We start from the raw sequence: 16,089 nt of genomic DNA, 5'->3' as shown, positions 1-16,089 counted from the left end.
ACACACTCTTCAGTCAAAAAAGCTAACATGAGTCTTTTGCTCAGTTGAAGACAAATAATTCAAATCAAGTTCGATTTATTTCTCTTTCAATATTTTAAAACATTCTTGCATGTTTCGAGTAACATAAATTTTCAAATTGTTTCTTCAATTGAAAAAAAAAAGCACATTTTAGGTACAAAAAAAAATGGTATAAAAATAAATATTTCACTGAATTCAAGTTTATCGACTTTATAAAAATAAAATGACAAGATAACAAATTATATTAAATCTCACTGATCCAGTAAACAAAAGAAATCGTAAGCAGGGCCAAAACATCGAACCCTGGAAACATCTGACATAGGATCTTATGTTATCTACTGTTCACCGGTCACACACGCCGAGGTCGTTTATCTGGGATACATAGAACTAGTACTTCATAGGCAGTAGAAATGAAATGAATCAGTGTTTTCAAACACATCAGACAAAAAAAAGATCACAAGGATATGTTGTCTTTACAAAGTCATTTAAAGACCGTAGAATTTGGGACTTATTTGTCTGTAGCTCACCTCCGTTAAAAACTTTGCACTCAGAGCATGCTCCTGAATATCAAACTGTTTGTTCTAGTTAGTGTACGTATCAAGAACAATATTCATGCAAGTTTGATTAAAACAGGACTTATAACTACTAGGAAATGAACCTGCTTTAACCTAATGAAGGAAACTTCTGTCAGGTTTAACATCTTAAGCATGTCTGGAAGTGTCCATCCTTAGATGCACCATCCATGCAAATCAAAGCTTTACAGACATAAGATTATCAGGCTACTCCAAAACATAACCCTGGAAACTCATTTGGATAAGGTTGGCCATATTCAGAATCCAAAGCAAGTCTGGAAGTGTCCTTCTCTAGATCTATACAAAATGTCAAAATCTATGCTTATTTGGTTAAAGTATGGCTTAAAATCATTCAGATCAGATCTAGCACCCAAAGGAGGTTGGGTAGTGTGCATCCCTAGATGTACATGTATCATCCAATAAAAAAATTAGTCCAAGAAGGGCTTCAAGTTACTCTGGAATCTACCTTTGACATAACTCATTAAATGTTGGGATGGAAAGCTACCTTTTCATTTATCCCGGACTGGAACCAATCACCTATATATACTGACACACTAAAGAAACGCAGCACCCTACTTTAGGGGGAAATAATTATGTAAAGTAAAGAATTTTGTACCTTAAAATTATGGATATCTTCAATTTAGTAAATATCAATAATTTAACGGTTGAACGATTTTCGTACCATAACCGGAAGTCAAGTTTGAGTCTGCTTAACAGAAATAAAAAATTGCATGTTTATCAAAACATTTGGCAATATTATGGAGTTTTAAGCGTTAGTACTGTTCATCTTAAGTAATGCAGCAATATTTCAAAAAATAAAACCTCCTTTCATTTCCCGTAACAATGCTAAGGCTTCTCGAAAATGGCTTAAGTACGCATTTCCATTGCTCTAACTGGAAAATCTCAACGTAAAGGTGATGGAGAGTTTATGATGCAAAAATACACTGCATTACACCTCAATGGGGTCTTATGTATCATATGCATAAATGATAGTCCTTGGACCGGAAGTCCAAGGGTTACAACAATGTGCTAAGTTAGAGAAAATTCGACCTAATCATCTGAAAAACAGGCATTTAAAAATGGCAAAGAATAATTCATTCGCTCAGATCTCGATATTGATTAACCTATTGTATCATAGAAATTAAGCTGCAATTATTGTTTAAGGCAGTCTTGCACATTGTAATTGAATGGCTAGGAGGGAGGGGGGGTGTTTTAACAGTCATATGTTACTTAGTAAAGTTAAAAGAAAAACATTTCACATTTTTATCAAATCTCTGATGTTCTGAAAAATGAGTTTAGCCTTACTGCATTATTTTTTGAAAATCATTAGATAAAAAATTCAAACATTTGAAGATAACTGTTTGTTGCGTTTCTTTTGCGTGTCAGTATATAAGAACATCACTCCTGTGGGACTTGTCTCTCACTGAAAATCCAGCCTGAATTGAATGAGATTGGCACTATTCTGTATTATTTCTGAAACAAATCCACCTCTGGCGGTAGTCTGACCCATTCCCCTATCCCTATCATGGCACAGTGCTGTCGGAAGGCATGTTTTGCAGTCTGATATGCCTGACTAGATTGTTTAGCTGCCGAGTACGAGGCAAAGTTTAACAGCTGATGCTGTTTTGTCACTTTTGATAACTCTTTAAATCTGTGTAGAAACCCTGCCTTGCACAACCTGCTAGCTCCAGTAGGACCTGCTTGATGTGGGGACCTGAAAAAATATATACATTTATCAAAGACTTATCTGTTCATTTTTTTTCTACATCACACCAAAAAATTCTAAATTCATACAAATGGTTAAAGTAATATGTAATATGGTGAGTACCTTGCAGTTAACTAACTTACTACCACTCTTTTGCGGGGGAGTCTGGAAAGCTCTAAATCTCGCAAGATTTCTGGGGCACATGATTTACAGTAGTGACAATTGAATGAATCAAACAATTTTATGCCCAAAGTACACATACATTGTATTTCCAAGGATTGAACTCCAAATAGCATTTTGTCAAATTAGGAAACTTTAAAATATTTTTATCAGCTTTAAAATGTGAACATTTTCAATGAAAATTAAATGAGAAGAGTTCACTTAGTTAAAAATGTCCTTAAAAATGCAACATTATAGGATAAGCTCCACTCAAAAAGGCTAGTTCAGCGATTGTTTAGCAAGGTATTCCATCAGAATTTTTTTACTTATCTGTCCTTATTTATAAATTCTACAATGATCGATCTTGCATTGTATTCAATAGCACAGTTGCCCCCATTCAACAGACGTTTCCTACCTTCATCGAAAAAGAGTTCTGCTAAGTTAAGTAATCGCAATATCAAGTAGATGTATTAGTAAGATAATCTTGCTTTTTTCACTGTTTTCTGCTAGGACTTCCAACAAAAATGATATAAACAATCAAGAAAAATGGCAAGGTTGTGTACATAGCTTGTTAAGCACATTTATCATTAAATTTTAAATCATATAAGAAAATATTATAGCTGTTTTGTTTTTCAGTCAATGCCCCTATTTAGCATATGTATCCTTCTTCTGTAAGCATCAATAGTCTCTGTTCTACATAACACACTTACATAGGGTCTGTCCTTCCGCTGTACGCATTAACAATCTCTACTCTCTCATCCCCCTCAGACCAATTAGCACTGAGAGGAGTAGGTTGTGTCCCTTTAAATGGACAGGCAAGGTTTGGGTGGGAGAGAACTGGGTGAGTAATTGTGTACTTGGGGGGTAAGGATTCCTGTAGGACATCATAAACACGGCAACAAACGGCTCGACAGAAATGTCCATGGTCATAAGCTTTACCTATACATTGATATAAAATGATACATGAAGCAATACTTTGTAAGCTATAATGTTAATTTGAATGTCAGCTGCATAGTGTCCTACCTAGTTTTAAATTTAAATAATACCAAACAGGATGTTACTGCTTCAAAAAAATGTAGTAAATATCATCACAATGATAATCATTGCAAAGTGAAAGATTAAGCTCAAGGCATTTGTTATTTCCCAATACAAACTTTACCCTCCATTTATACTTTCAAATAACTAACATCCAATAGTCTGAAGTCTTTTGTATAAAATTAACCTTACCTACAATGATGGATGATAAGTACACCGGTGACATGAAGTAGCTGAGGAGCGCCCCCTGGAGGCCGCACACGTTCCACTGTAACAGTTTGTCACTACAGGACATGACCAGGAGGTCTTCACCAGCCTCGATCTCACTCGCCACCTGAGGCTTCTGATGCTCCTCCACTGGCTCAACCATACCTACAACATATAACACACAATACAGTGACTCAACCATCCCTACAACATACAACACAATACAGTGACTCAACCATACCTACAACATATAACACACAATACAGTGACTCAACCATCCTTACAACATACAACACAATACAGTGACTAAACCATCCCTACAACATACAACACAACTCAACCATCCCTACAACATACAACACAATACAGTGACTCAACCATTCCTACAACATACAACACAATACAGTGACTCAACCATCCCTACAACATACAACACAATACAGTGACTCAACCATCCCTACAACATACAACACAACTCAACCATCCCTACAACATACAACACAATACAGTGACTCAACCATCCCTACAACATACAACACAATACAGTGACTCAAACATCCCTACAACATACAACACAATACAGTGACTCAACCATCCCTACAACATACAACACAATACAGGGGCTCAACCATCCCTACAACATACAACACAATACAGGGGCTCAACCATTCCTACAACATACAACACAATACAGGGGCTCAACCATCCCTACAACATACAACACAATACAGTGACTCAACCATCCCTACAACATACAACACAATACAGTGACTCAACCATCCCTACAACATACAACACAATACAGTGACTCAAACATCCTTACAACATACAACACAATACAGTGATTCAAACATCCTTACAACGTACAACACAATACAGGGGCTAAACCATCCTTACAACATACAAAACAATACAGTGACTCAACCATCCCTACAACATACAACACAACTCAACCATCCCTACAACATACAACACAACTCAACCATCCCTTTAACATAATAATGGCTCAGTACTCTCATAATGATTTATTGATTTAACAAAAAAAATATGGGTCTTCAATTAACATGATCAACATACTCAAGCATAATTGCAAAAGCCCATCTCTGATCCCACAATGACATCCCCTTCCTCGGATCCCAAACTGATAGCCCCTTCTTCAGATCCCGCAGAGACAGTCCCTTCCCCAAATCCTACAGACAACCCCTTCCCCGATCTCACAGTGGCAGCCTCTTCCCACGGTCCAATAGTGACAGTCCCTTCCTTTAATCCCTCGTGACAGTCATTCCCCGATCCCACAGTGAAATTCTCACCCCAGACCCATAGTGACAGTCCATTCCGATCCCACATTGACAATCCACCCTCAATCCACAGTGATAGATCCTGCCCCAATCCCACAGTGATAGACCCTTACCCAGTCCCACAATTATAATCCCTTCCCCAGTGACAGCCCCTCCCAGATCCCAGTGACAGTCCCTTCCTCAATCAAACAGTGACAGTTCCTACTCCAGATCCCACTTTGAAAGCTACTCCCCAATCCCCAGTGAGAGTCTCTTCCCTACATCCCACAGTGACAGCCCCTTCACCTGTCTGATAGTGACAGCCCCTCCTGTGATCCCACAGTGACAATCTTTTCCCCAGATCACACAGTGAAAGCCTCTTCCCTCAATCCAACAGTGAAACTGGATCACACAGTGAAAGCCCCTTCCCTCAATCCCACAGTGAGTCCCTGCCCTAGAACCCACAGTGACAGCCCCTACAAGAGATCCCACAGTGACAGCCGCTTCCCCAACTTACCATCCTCATTCTTTGTACAGAACCAGCCCGGCAGGTCTTCGCTGAAGGTTGGTACATGTGCACCCTTACTGACCAAACCTTCTGTTGTGGGTGTCAGGGGGCGATTAGGTCTGTAAAAAAAATTACAATTCATACTTACAAACCAATGATACTACATGTACAATTGCATTATATAATTACAGTTCTAAATCAAATACATTTCAGAGGTTTCACAAGACTAGTTTAACTTGTCTTTGCAACTTTATTTAGTTCATGAGAAGGGTGAAATGTGTTCTGCATCCAAATACAGGTAACAGACCTGCATACAAAAAATACTTTTACTAGCATTTCAACATGCGCTTGGAATGTTAAGAGTTCTTGATGTCTGGTACATATTTAAAGCTAACAGGAAATGGCACTGCTTTCATACAATTGATTCTCAAACTGTTTATTTCCTTCCTGTGCTTAGAGAGTTAAACAGAAATATTGATAAATTTTCCCTGCTTCACATGAGTTTTAAAAGTACTTCAAATATAATATTTTTTTTTATTTACCGACACAAGAAAACAAATTTAGAGCAACTAATTGTCACTATTGAAAATATTTACCACATCAAATAAAACAATTCGCAGTGTTTAACACTCCCATCTTCCTATCTGTTTATGCCTTTTACATATGAACACTATAAATTTTTATTTGTTCTATTTAATAAGCATATAAAGCCATTTATCAGTTAAAAGTAACATAAATAAATTCTGATATTCATCAAACGCTAAACTTGCTGAACTTGAAGCATTTCCTGTATACAGTACCAAGTCTAAAAAGCTGACTTGTGGCCAGACAACTGAAGCGATGAGTTGTTGTTATACATGTACCAGAAATCATAAATGGCATTTAAAAATCAGGACAAGGGGGATAACTCCTGATGCTTTGAATTCTCTTTATAAACCCAATAGCAATAACAAAATATGAAAACCTCTTAAGTATTAAATGTATTTGGATGAAATTAAACAGGATTTTATTTAGAATAAACAGTTGTAGTAGGCAAAATTCTCACAGCTTGGTGCTCATGCAAAAATGTACTGACACACAATTTACCAAATAATTCTACATAGTAAGTGTAATCCTTACTGAGGAATTAATCCAGACTTACAATTCATCTACCTAGTAAGCGTAATTCTCACTGATAATTAATACAGACTTACAGTTCGTCTACGTAGTAAGCGTAATCTCCACAGCTCGGATGACTCATGTAAAGATGGATAGAGACGTGGTCCTTTAACTTCAGACTGTGTGATTTCTCCGACTCCTGCTCAAATATAGACAACACCTTACTGCCCTCATAGTAACTCTTGGCCTCCTTATACAAGTACCTACAACATCGGTGTAGTCAATAATCAAATCTTATTCAAAAGTCATTTGATTTTACTTTAGATAACATACACTGTACATTCAAATGATAGTTTCTAGACTGTTTCAACAGTCAGGGGCATCATGGAATCAAGTTCTTTTTTAAAATAACTTTTTTAGGTTACTGCACTTATTTATGACTATACAAAGAAGTAACTCATTTGAGTTAACTCTTAAAAGTAGAATACCTATCAGTTTTGCCAAAAAACATCAATATGTTGAGTTTTCTGCCGATTAAAGATGATGTAAGGCTGAGAAAGTTGTAAATATATGTACTTCTTTTAATAAACTTAACAGACTTAATATCTCCTAAGCAGTTAGGATGATATTAAAAATATATGACTTTTTTAAAGGAAAAATAATTTCATTTCATGAACATTTCAGGGGTCAATTACACATCTTCTGCCAATTTGCCAACACTGAGACTAATTTTCTTATAATCTTTGGACATTACTGTACAATCTCTAAGTCTTACATTTTTTGTGCAAAGCTGTATATTTTTGTGCAAGAGTTCTAAAGTGAGGTGGGTTAAGGATGAAATAACAGAAATAAGTTATGATTTGTGGAATTTCAGTGTGCTAGATTGTAAAGATAGATTACTTTTCCCTCTACTTAATAACCCAAGCACAGCATGACTAGAGCCTTTCAGATGCCAGTAGGTTTACAATAATGAATAGTAAAGTATCAATAACTGGAATAAGTAACTGAAGAAAAGCATAATCAGGGAAAGATAACCCAAAATGTTGACATTTAATAACTTAAACAAATCATTTCAAAGATAACTTGTTTCCATGATGCCCTTGACTGTTCAAAGAAAACAAGGCTGCATGATATTTTAAAGATGTTAAAAATGAGCATGTACAAAATTTGATCATAAAAGTTTGTGACAGTTGACACAATGATGATAATAACGTATAAATACTTAAAACCTTCAACAGTGATGAGGGTTTTCCAATTAAACCAGCCATGCAATGAAATACTGTAAACCAACTTTTATTTGTGTTGACTTTATTTCGCCATAATTAGCAGGGTAAACTAGTCCTTTAAGATGAATTTTTTTTTTAATCTGTTGTTTACATACACAGAGACATTTAAGACCTATTTCTGGTGAGAAATACTGGCGATGACCAGGCTCTTGCAAACCTCAGGAAAATTTCTCAGAGGCAAATAAAAGTACACCCTAGTTTTGATTTACAGTAATTCATTGTCACAGGTATAGCTCATATGGCTTTAATTGTGTCTTTAATTTGTTTTAAAAATGTCAAACACACAGAATGAGTTGACAGATTTTATATCTAAATTGAAAAGAACTTTGAGTACATGTCCATATCTGCTATCCCATCAATCAAGAACAATGCTACATCTTTAAAACTGATTTAAAATAAACGTGTTTTCTCTTGCATAATTTCCCAACTATACATAAGGATCTCATCTGTCACAATTTAATACATTCTCAAGTGTTACTTTTGCATAAGTATTAAAATCATTAAATTCCCATGTCCTGCATGAACATGGAAAAATACTTAAGGTAGGATTCTTCTCTGGTTTCTGACTAGATGAAACATTCAAAGTATATTTCCTTATATGTCTTATATATTGAGGTGTAAGGAAATTAAAAGACCATATTTTTCTTCATCACAATTGTACAACTTTAAATAGAAATGTTAAACTGTGTTTGAAAACTAGCAGGGACTATATTTTTGGTGGAATATTGGCGTATGAAAATATTTTCTTTTCTGCCTCTCAAAATTATAATAGAACAATGAATTTAGTTATAATTTTAACACAATCAAAGGCTTGAAGAAATTTCAAATGTAAGTTTAATTAATAATAAGGGACTAAAGTTTCAAAATATATCAAATAAATATGATTTTTCAAACAAACTAGAACTTTATTAGCTTTAACGCTTCCTATCAAAGTGCAGATTTGAGCCAAAAATCCATAAAAAGTATTTTTTCTGTCTTAGTAAACGATCAAATTTTTTTGTTTTTGTATCATTTTGTATATTTATAAGACTACTTTATTATATGTGAAAATAAGAAAAAGTTAAATATAGGAAGCATATGAAAATAACTAATATATCCTAAAAATTAAGAAAAACAGAGAAAATTCGGATTAGCCAAATATCCAGTTAAGTTAAATTATTTATGTAAATTTGGTAATATCATTCTATAGACCCGATATAGTAATATGTTTTTCTGCAAAAAGAACTGTCATTTAACTTTTGAAATAGAAGTAGGTATCACATGATTGGCAACAGTTATTTTTTATTATTAATGTCAAGGAAAAAGATAATGACCTTGACCTGACCTTGCCTCTAATATAACACGGTCAAATCTAATCTCATTGATATCATCACTTACTGATATTGTCTTCTTGATTCTGTGAAAATTTCATTAATTTTTAAATATTAGAAATACGAGAAGAATCCTACCTTAAGATTATTAAGTTTTTTTTATTTGTGTCTCATAAATAGATAAAACTTCAACTGAATATGCATAATAATTCTCATAAAAAATAAGATGTGCACTTTTTCTGAATCTCAAAATTGGAAGCTGAATTGATATATTAATGTGTACTTTGGAACCCGATGCTACGACTCAATATTTTAAAGTTGTTAAAACTGAGAATCTCCCTTGGTGCGCTCTTTCGTTACAGGAGGGGAGTTTCGTTGCCGCGTAAACAAACAGGTGGGACAACTATATTTGATGTTTATATATTGGATACATTGTATCATCGATATACTGGTTTATCATACTACATGATTGTGATGCACTCTACATTTCGATAATAACCGAATTAATTTAAAGAAGTTTTTTTTAAAGTTAAAAAATCGTAACAAAAAAGAAAATGTCGGTGGATGTGAGACTTTTCAGACCTCAGGGAAGAAATTAGGACCTCTAATAAAACCGGTACACATGCATCTGATCATTGTACAGGCGATCTAAATGACACATTGATTCTTTTCTTTATTATAATTTCAAAAAACACACAAACTTTAAAAAAAATTGAAAAGAAAGTAAGGTTGTACGATCAAGAAAATCGGTTACTTTTTATTAAGACTATGACGTTTCTTCTCGTTTTCAAGTACCTATAATTTAAAGTAGATTTGTAAATATGCATAAGTTGAACTTGATAAAATCATCAAATGCATCACTGCTTAATATCATTATCTTTTTATAACATTTAATAAATTTTAAAAGCCATAAATATCGTTCATTTACTTATGCACGTTTGTGTAAAAAATAAGATGTGCACCTTTTCTGCCGAAAATGGATACTTTTTGCGCCTCTATCGATAGATTACATGTGTACTTTGGAACTGGCGTATTAGGGAAAGCCTTACTTCAGAAAGGCCCTCCTCGCCATGGCAACGCTATGACTGTCCACCAGACATCTGCCGTCCCGCGTAAAGCTCTCACTGGACAGAGTACGACACCCCGTCCCCATAGCAACCACGTCCCCCACAGAGTCACCTGGTACAAAACAGTCAAAGTCCAATAACTCCAAAATACAATAAATTAATGATAAGTAAATAAAAGAAGAAAAAAAAATTGAACTGACAGAATATAATTAATCATTTCATCTGATTTATCACAATAGAGTACCTCTTTTGACAAGAAACGCAGCCAGATGAAGATCCTTTTGTAGAACTACTGGGACAATGTTGAGTATCTTATGGGCATGTCTAAAACAGGCTTCTGCCATTTTGTCTTCCAGTGTCAAATTTATTGTCTGATTCTTGATAATCTATACAAAAAAGAGCAACCTGATATGAAGTGTGTTTCAAAAACTGATGAAACTATATCCTGTTTCAAATATTTAAATATTTCAGGACATGTACATAATGTACCATGTCAAGATGAATTAATATTCTTAAAATTAGTAAATGTTTTATAGGGCTGGGTATTGGCCTGAGATTTCGTGTTGCGATATTTTCAAATGTATTGCGATATTTTCAAATGTATTGCAGTATTTTCAATGTAATATAAATGGCATTTTCTTACTATATTTACTTTAATTTACATGCAGAATGTACATAACTATGATAAGTAACCAACACGAAAAAAAAATCTTGTTGATTTCATTTCAGTTATGCTCTGAAATATTCCCACAAAACGACTTCTGACTTACTGTTTGGCTTTATAACAAACTTTTATAAGTTCATTTTCATATTTAATGACAAAATTCCTTAATCTAAGCATATTGCCAATATATCGATATTACAAAATTGTATTGCGATACAATATTTTTTCATACATGTTAACTCTACCGATTTAGGCGGGAGTCTACCGCTTTTTCACTCCAAATCCCGCCTACCGATTTGATTCAGAAATCTACCGCTTTTCTACAAAAGTTTCGTCTAAAGTATTTTTGGTTCGCTTGGGTATCCATTTTTGAAGCCACTCTCATAAAATCTCGTTAGATATCATGTGATTTGACTCGGAGGCATACAAACGCTTTTATTGTACCGATGTGTACATAGATTTCAAGCACGAATTTGACAACGACCATAGCACAAGATTACCAGTGATTACATTGGTTACGATAAATTAATCAACATCACTGTCATGAAAAAGGAGATATAGCTTTTAAGAATTAGATGAAAACGTTTGACATCATCTATAAAAGCACAGGAGCTCCCAATTTTATCGATAAAGTCAATAGAAATCACTCGATTGACCTTGGCAAGCCATGTGTCATATCTCTACTTTCGTTTTCGATCATCGCGGGAAATCTGATTTATATGACGAAAGTTAGGAACTTGTTTTAGATCAAGTTTAAACCATGTCATCATTTGTTTTGTTTACAACTGAATGAACATTCAGAATTATTGATTCTAGGCTATATCAGCAAAGATCACTCTTCAAAAGGCTAAGTTAAACAGCCAATCCAAGCAAAATGATGAGCATGAAAATATTTGAATTTGTACAATTTATATCAAACTTAAGGTGTTTCTGTCTTCTTCTTTGCAGTTGATATTGAAGATTAATTATTGTAGGTTTCATTTAGGCTATATACAATGTACATGTATATTACATGAAATGTATCGATAATCCAAGCGTAAAACAACGCGCTTGCAATGCTACCGCTTTTGAGGTCTGAATCTCCCTATTTTTCATCACAGTAGGTTAACATGTATGATTTTTTTGTCATTGTATTGCAATATATTAAAATATCGATATTATTGCTCAGCCCCAATGTTTTATGCTTTAGGGTATCTTCAGCTATGAAATATTTGATCTTTTTCCATGAAGGAAATTTGTGCAAGTCCACAAGGATAATGATTTATTAGACAAAAAAAATTCTGGGATGCAGTGTAGATTATTACCTCATCATTGGCCATCAGTCGGTATAAAGCTTGTTCAGCTGCGTTTTTCTTGGCCTCTTTCTTTGTACTGGCAAAAGTTTCCACAATGAACTCATCCCGCACAAAAACTGCAGCAACAAACCTAAGAGAAAAATACAGAAGGTCCATTAACCATAAAGCTCACCTGACTCAGTTTCTCGTCCCAATTAACTAGGGTGTCTGTTACCACAAACTTGAGTACATCTTCCCAAAACATATATATTGAGGGGCATTAGTTGACATAAAAACATGACAATATTTTCAAACTGATAACAAATAACTTACCCTTGAGGTCCCTTCTGATCACCGACATCAATCTTGAATGGAAGCATTTTATGGGCACAGTATTCCTGGAGTTTGTTTATAGGGTTCTTCGATTCATCCTGAATTAAAAAAATTATATAAACAACACACATGTTTAATCACTTCTGTATACTTTGAGAGTCTTTAATATATTCCACTACATGCTCATTGAAAGACTTGATACTATTTGTATACATATTACATACAGGTTTTAGTGGTTTCTCGTGTGAACCAAGTCTTCCTGGCTCTGTTTGTAGCTTCCTCCCCATTGCATCAAACTGCACTGACCCATCTACAACAGGAATAAATCAAAATAATTAATATACTGAAGTGAAATAAGATACCACGCTGAAAAATTATTACCTTTAACAAATGAGCTTTCATAAAAAATGGTCTGAATTGTATTGATCTTACTAATAATGAGTTTTATGGCATTCCTTGACCATGACTAAAAATAATTTTTTGTATAAAATACACCCACCATCCTCCTCTAATTCTTCCTCTTTATCAAACCCCAGAATGATGTTGAATGCGATCTTGGCAGAGTTTGTCTTGGCCTCTTTCTTGGTGGAGCCGATACCCTGGGGATATTCCTTACCATCTACTTTACACACGTAGGCAAAAGTCTGTTTGTATGTGGCCACCATTACCGCGTCCTCGCGATAAGACACGACTCGTCGCTGTAATGAACAGAACTCATTCAGGGCACTAATCGGCTGCTTGGATCCATTCCTGAAGTTGTCTATTAGCTCCTTTGGAACCTGGAAAATATGGAAGAGAATTTCTAGTCATAATGTGAATATGGTATACCGGTACATTGTCATATGTGGAATTAATAACAAGACAAATTTATATTGTAATCATTTAACAATTACATCATGTACATAGGCAAAATTGTCGGGACTAAGAATGAAATCCATTAAGCAGTATAAGTGTCCAATGACAAACAACCTTTGAATGATTCAGTTATAGGCATGCAATAAATACATGATAGATAGATAGATTTTTATTTGGTATACTACACATACGTTGTTACAATGCAATATTAACAATATAATTTATGATATATATATTTATTACACACTTAGTAATAAATACAGGTTTTTTGCATATGCGATATGGCTGACGTCACAATAGCCGTATCAGCCCTGCAGGGCTGATATGGATTTGCGGGGCTGATATCCGTATCAGCCCTGCAAATCCATATCAGCCCTGCAGGGCTGATACGGCTATTGTGACGTCAATATCACACCCTTAGTAAATTAAACCACAATAACAGTACTTGTGATCATACACAATTTTTGGTGGGTTCATATTCTCTTAATTTTAACTTTTTGAAAATAAGGTTAATCTTAATTTACAAATACATGTAATACTATAGATTATTTTCAAATAACTACGGATCAAGTGCATTGAAATAGAAGTAGAAACAAACCCAAATCGTATGAAACATTAAACTATGTACATGCATGATTATTTACTTATTTTCTTCTCAACTGAATGTGTTCTGTATTTTATTACTAAGTATGTAATAAATATAATAAAACATACCCTTTTCCACATCACATCCTGTATCAGCCCTCGACCAATATCAGCCCTCGGGCCTTCGGCCCTCTGGCTGATATTGGTGTCTCGGGCTGATACAGGATGTGATATGGAAAAGGGTATGTATTATTCTCTATATAAAAGTTGACATTAAACAATATAATTAATATAAAATATCGGAATCAGTTTTGAAAGACATGATTTTATATATATGATTCACATAAGATTACATTTGTATACCAAGGATAACCCATGAAAGCCAATGGCTTATTTCCAATGGGGTCCTTATACTCAAACATGTATATTAATTGGATGTTAAATAATATCACCAGATAAATATAAAATTAAAATACTACAGCTAAGATATGGGATCAAGTTGACAACACAGAGATCTTTAAAAATGAATTGTATTTTGAATGTATACCAAATATTCACATGATTGTAATTGGAACAACTTATAATAATAATAAAAACTAATAAAACACAACTTGACTTTTACACTGGGCAATTCCCCTTTCTAATAAAAATTTCTTGACATTTCTTTTAAAAGCAAAATTACTTCCAGTATTTAAAACAGGTTTAATTTCTGCTGGTAACATGTTCCAGTCTTTGATTCCATTAAAATAAAATGATTCAGATTGTTTTTGCTTAATTATTGGAACGACAAAATCTGCATTTGAGACTGATCTAGTATACATGCATGCTCATCTTCAAAATTGTTTTGTAATTTCTCATATATTACTGAGTCTGTCATCCAGGTGTGATCGCCAGTCGCCAGATAGCTCAGTCGGTACTACCTGACTGGAGATTCACGGGGCCTGGGTTCAAATCACAGTCTGGTCTGCTGCATTTTTCTCCTCTCTCATTACATAACAATAAAATGTAATACTTGCAAATAATAACTGGATAAAAGCAATGTAGCTGAGATAAGTAGATGACAATTGATCTTACCTCTTTCGGGATTTTGGAGGCTGGAATTTTTTCTTCTGGTGGAGTAACGGGTCTTTTACTGAGTCCAGGAATATAACTCTGTGTTGCAGCAAACATCTTAGAAATATAATACGTATGTAATGTTTTTGTTTTATATGAAAATATGTTATTGTTATAAGTAAAACTGAGATAAGAATTTTGTTTATCTGATAAGTCCTAACCATGGTACCTGATTAGCGCCCTTATCTTGGAAGTCTAATTAGTGTCCTAATTAATATGGTGCTTATCAGATACTATAAATATATTGTGTCTTGACACCTAACTATGGTGCAGAGGCCCTAATACTTGGAGCCGATTGCCCTAACAGGGTGCCCTAATGATGGAGCCGATTGCCCTAACAGGTGCCCTAATGATGGAGCCTAACGCCCTAACAAGGTGCCCTAATTCACGTTAGGTGTCAGGCAGGGTATATAAGGAGAGAGAGTCAGTGAGCAGATATACTTGAGATAAATTGCTTGTACTGGATTGTAAACTACGTTTGGATATTATTAATACACTTGTTGAAACAAACTTTGTCGTTGTTCTGATGTTAGATCTATAAAGATCTAAAGTTCCTATCTTCTACACGGGATCCACAATATTTTGTGACGCGGGTAACTACAAACACCCCATAGAGAGAAAAACGTTACAATTGGTGGCAGCGGTGGGATCCAAAGAAATTATTCTATGTGTAACACAGGAACGAGACAGCACAAAGTTTGAAATGGAGACACCCATCGTAAGGAGGAGAATTATGCCTAGAAAGGTAGGACAGTACTTCACCAGTCCAGCTCCTCTGAATGACTCTGGAATAGAGGTCGATGCGGGGTGTAGAACAAGTTTGCAGCCCACAAGTCGAGTAATGCCAGACAATCCTAACTTTCAGGAGTTCGGGCAAAATTCGCAGGGTCTTTCTGTTCAAAACGAGTACAATCCAAGTCCAAGCTTAAAGAGAATCCTATTTATTTGGGTACTCTTTGCTTTGATAGGATGTTCCCTGATGGTGATGACCTGGATCTATTTTCCAGAGAATGAGATCGTGCA

At 34.8% G+C, this 16,089-nt stretch overlaps 1 protein-coding gene across 1 annotated transcript; it reads right to left on the bottom strand.

Annotated features, from left to right (window-relative positions):
* Positions 1-58: 58 nt before the first annotated feature.
* On the bottom strand, positions 59-15,125 carry LOC134235888 (adenosine deaminase domain-containing protein 1-like). Its single transcript, XM_062718062.1, has 12 exons — positions 15,028-15,125; positions 13,013-13,292; positions 12,738-12,823; positions 12,514-12,611; positions 12,211-12,331; positions 10,487-10,628; positions 10,225-10,354; positions 6,675-6,842; positions 5,491-5,600; positions 3,682-3,861; positions 3,165-3,393; positions 59-2,304 (listed from the first exon to the last, which is right to left on the bottom strand). The coding sequence occupies exons 1-12, from the start codon at positions 15,121-15,123 to the stop codon at positions 2,058-2,060; spliced, it is 1,887 nt and encodes a 628-aa protein (XP_062574046.1). The 5' UTR covers positions 15,124-15,125; the 3' UTR covers positions 59-2,057.
* Positions 15,126-16,089: the final 964 nt, after the last annotated feature.

This window comes from Saccostrea cucullata, unplaced genomic scaffold, assembly GCF_032062105.1.
Source record: "Saccostrea cucullata isolate Sc308-1 unplaced genomic scaffold, CSIRO_AGI_Scuc_v1 ctg337, whole genome shotgun sequence".
NCBI classification, from domain to species: domain Eukaryota; kingdom Metazoa; phylum Mollusca; class Bivalvia; order Ostreida; family Ostreidae; genus Saccostrea; species Saccostrea cuccullata.
Note: the sequence above shows the minus strand (reverse complement) of the source record. Positions and strands in the feature narration are given on the sequence as shown.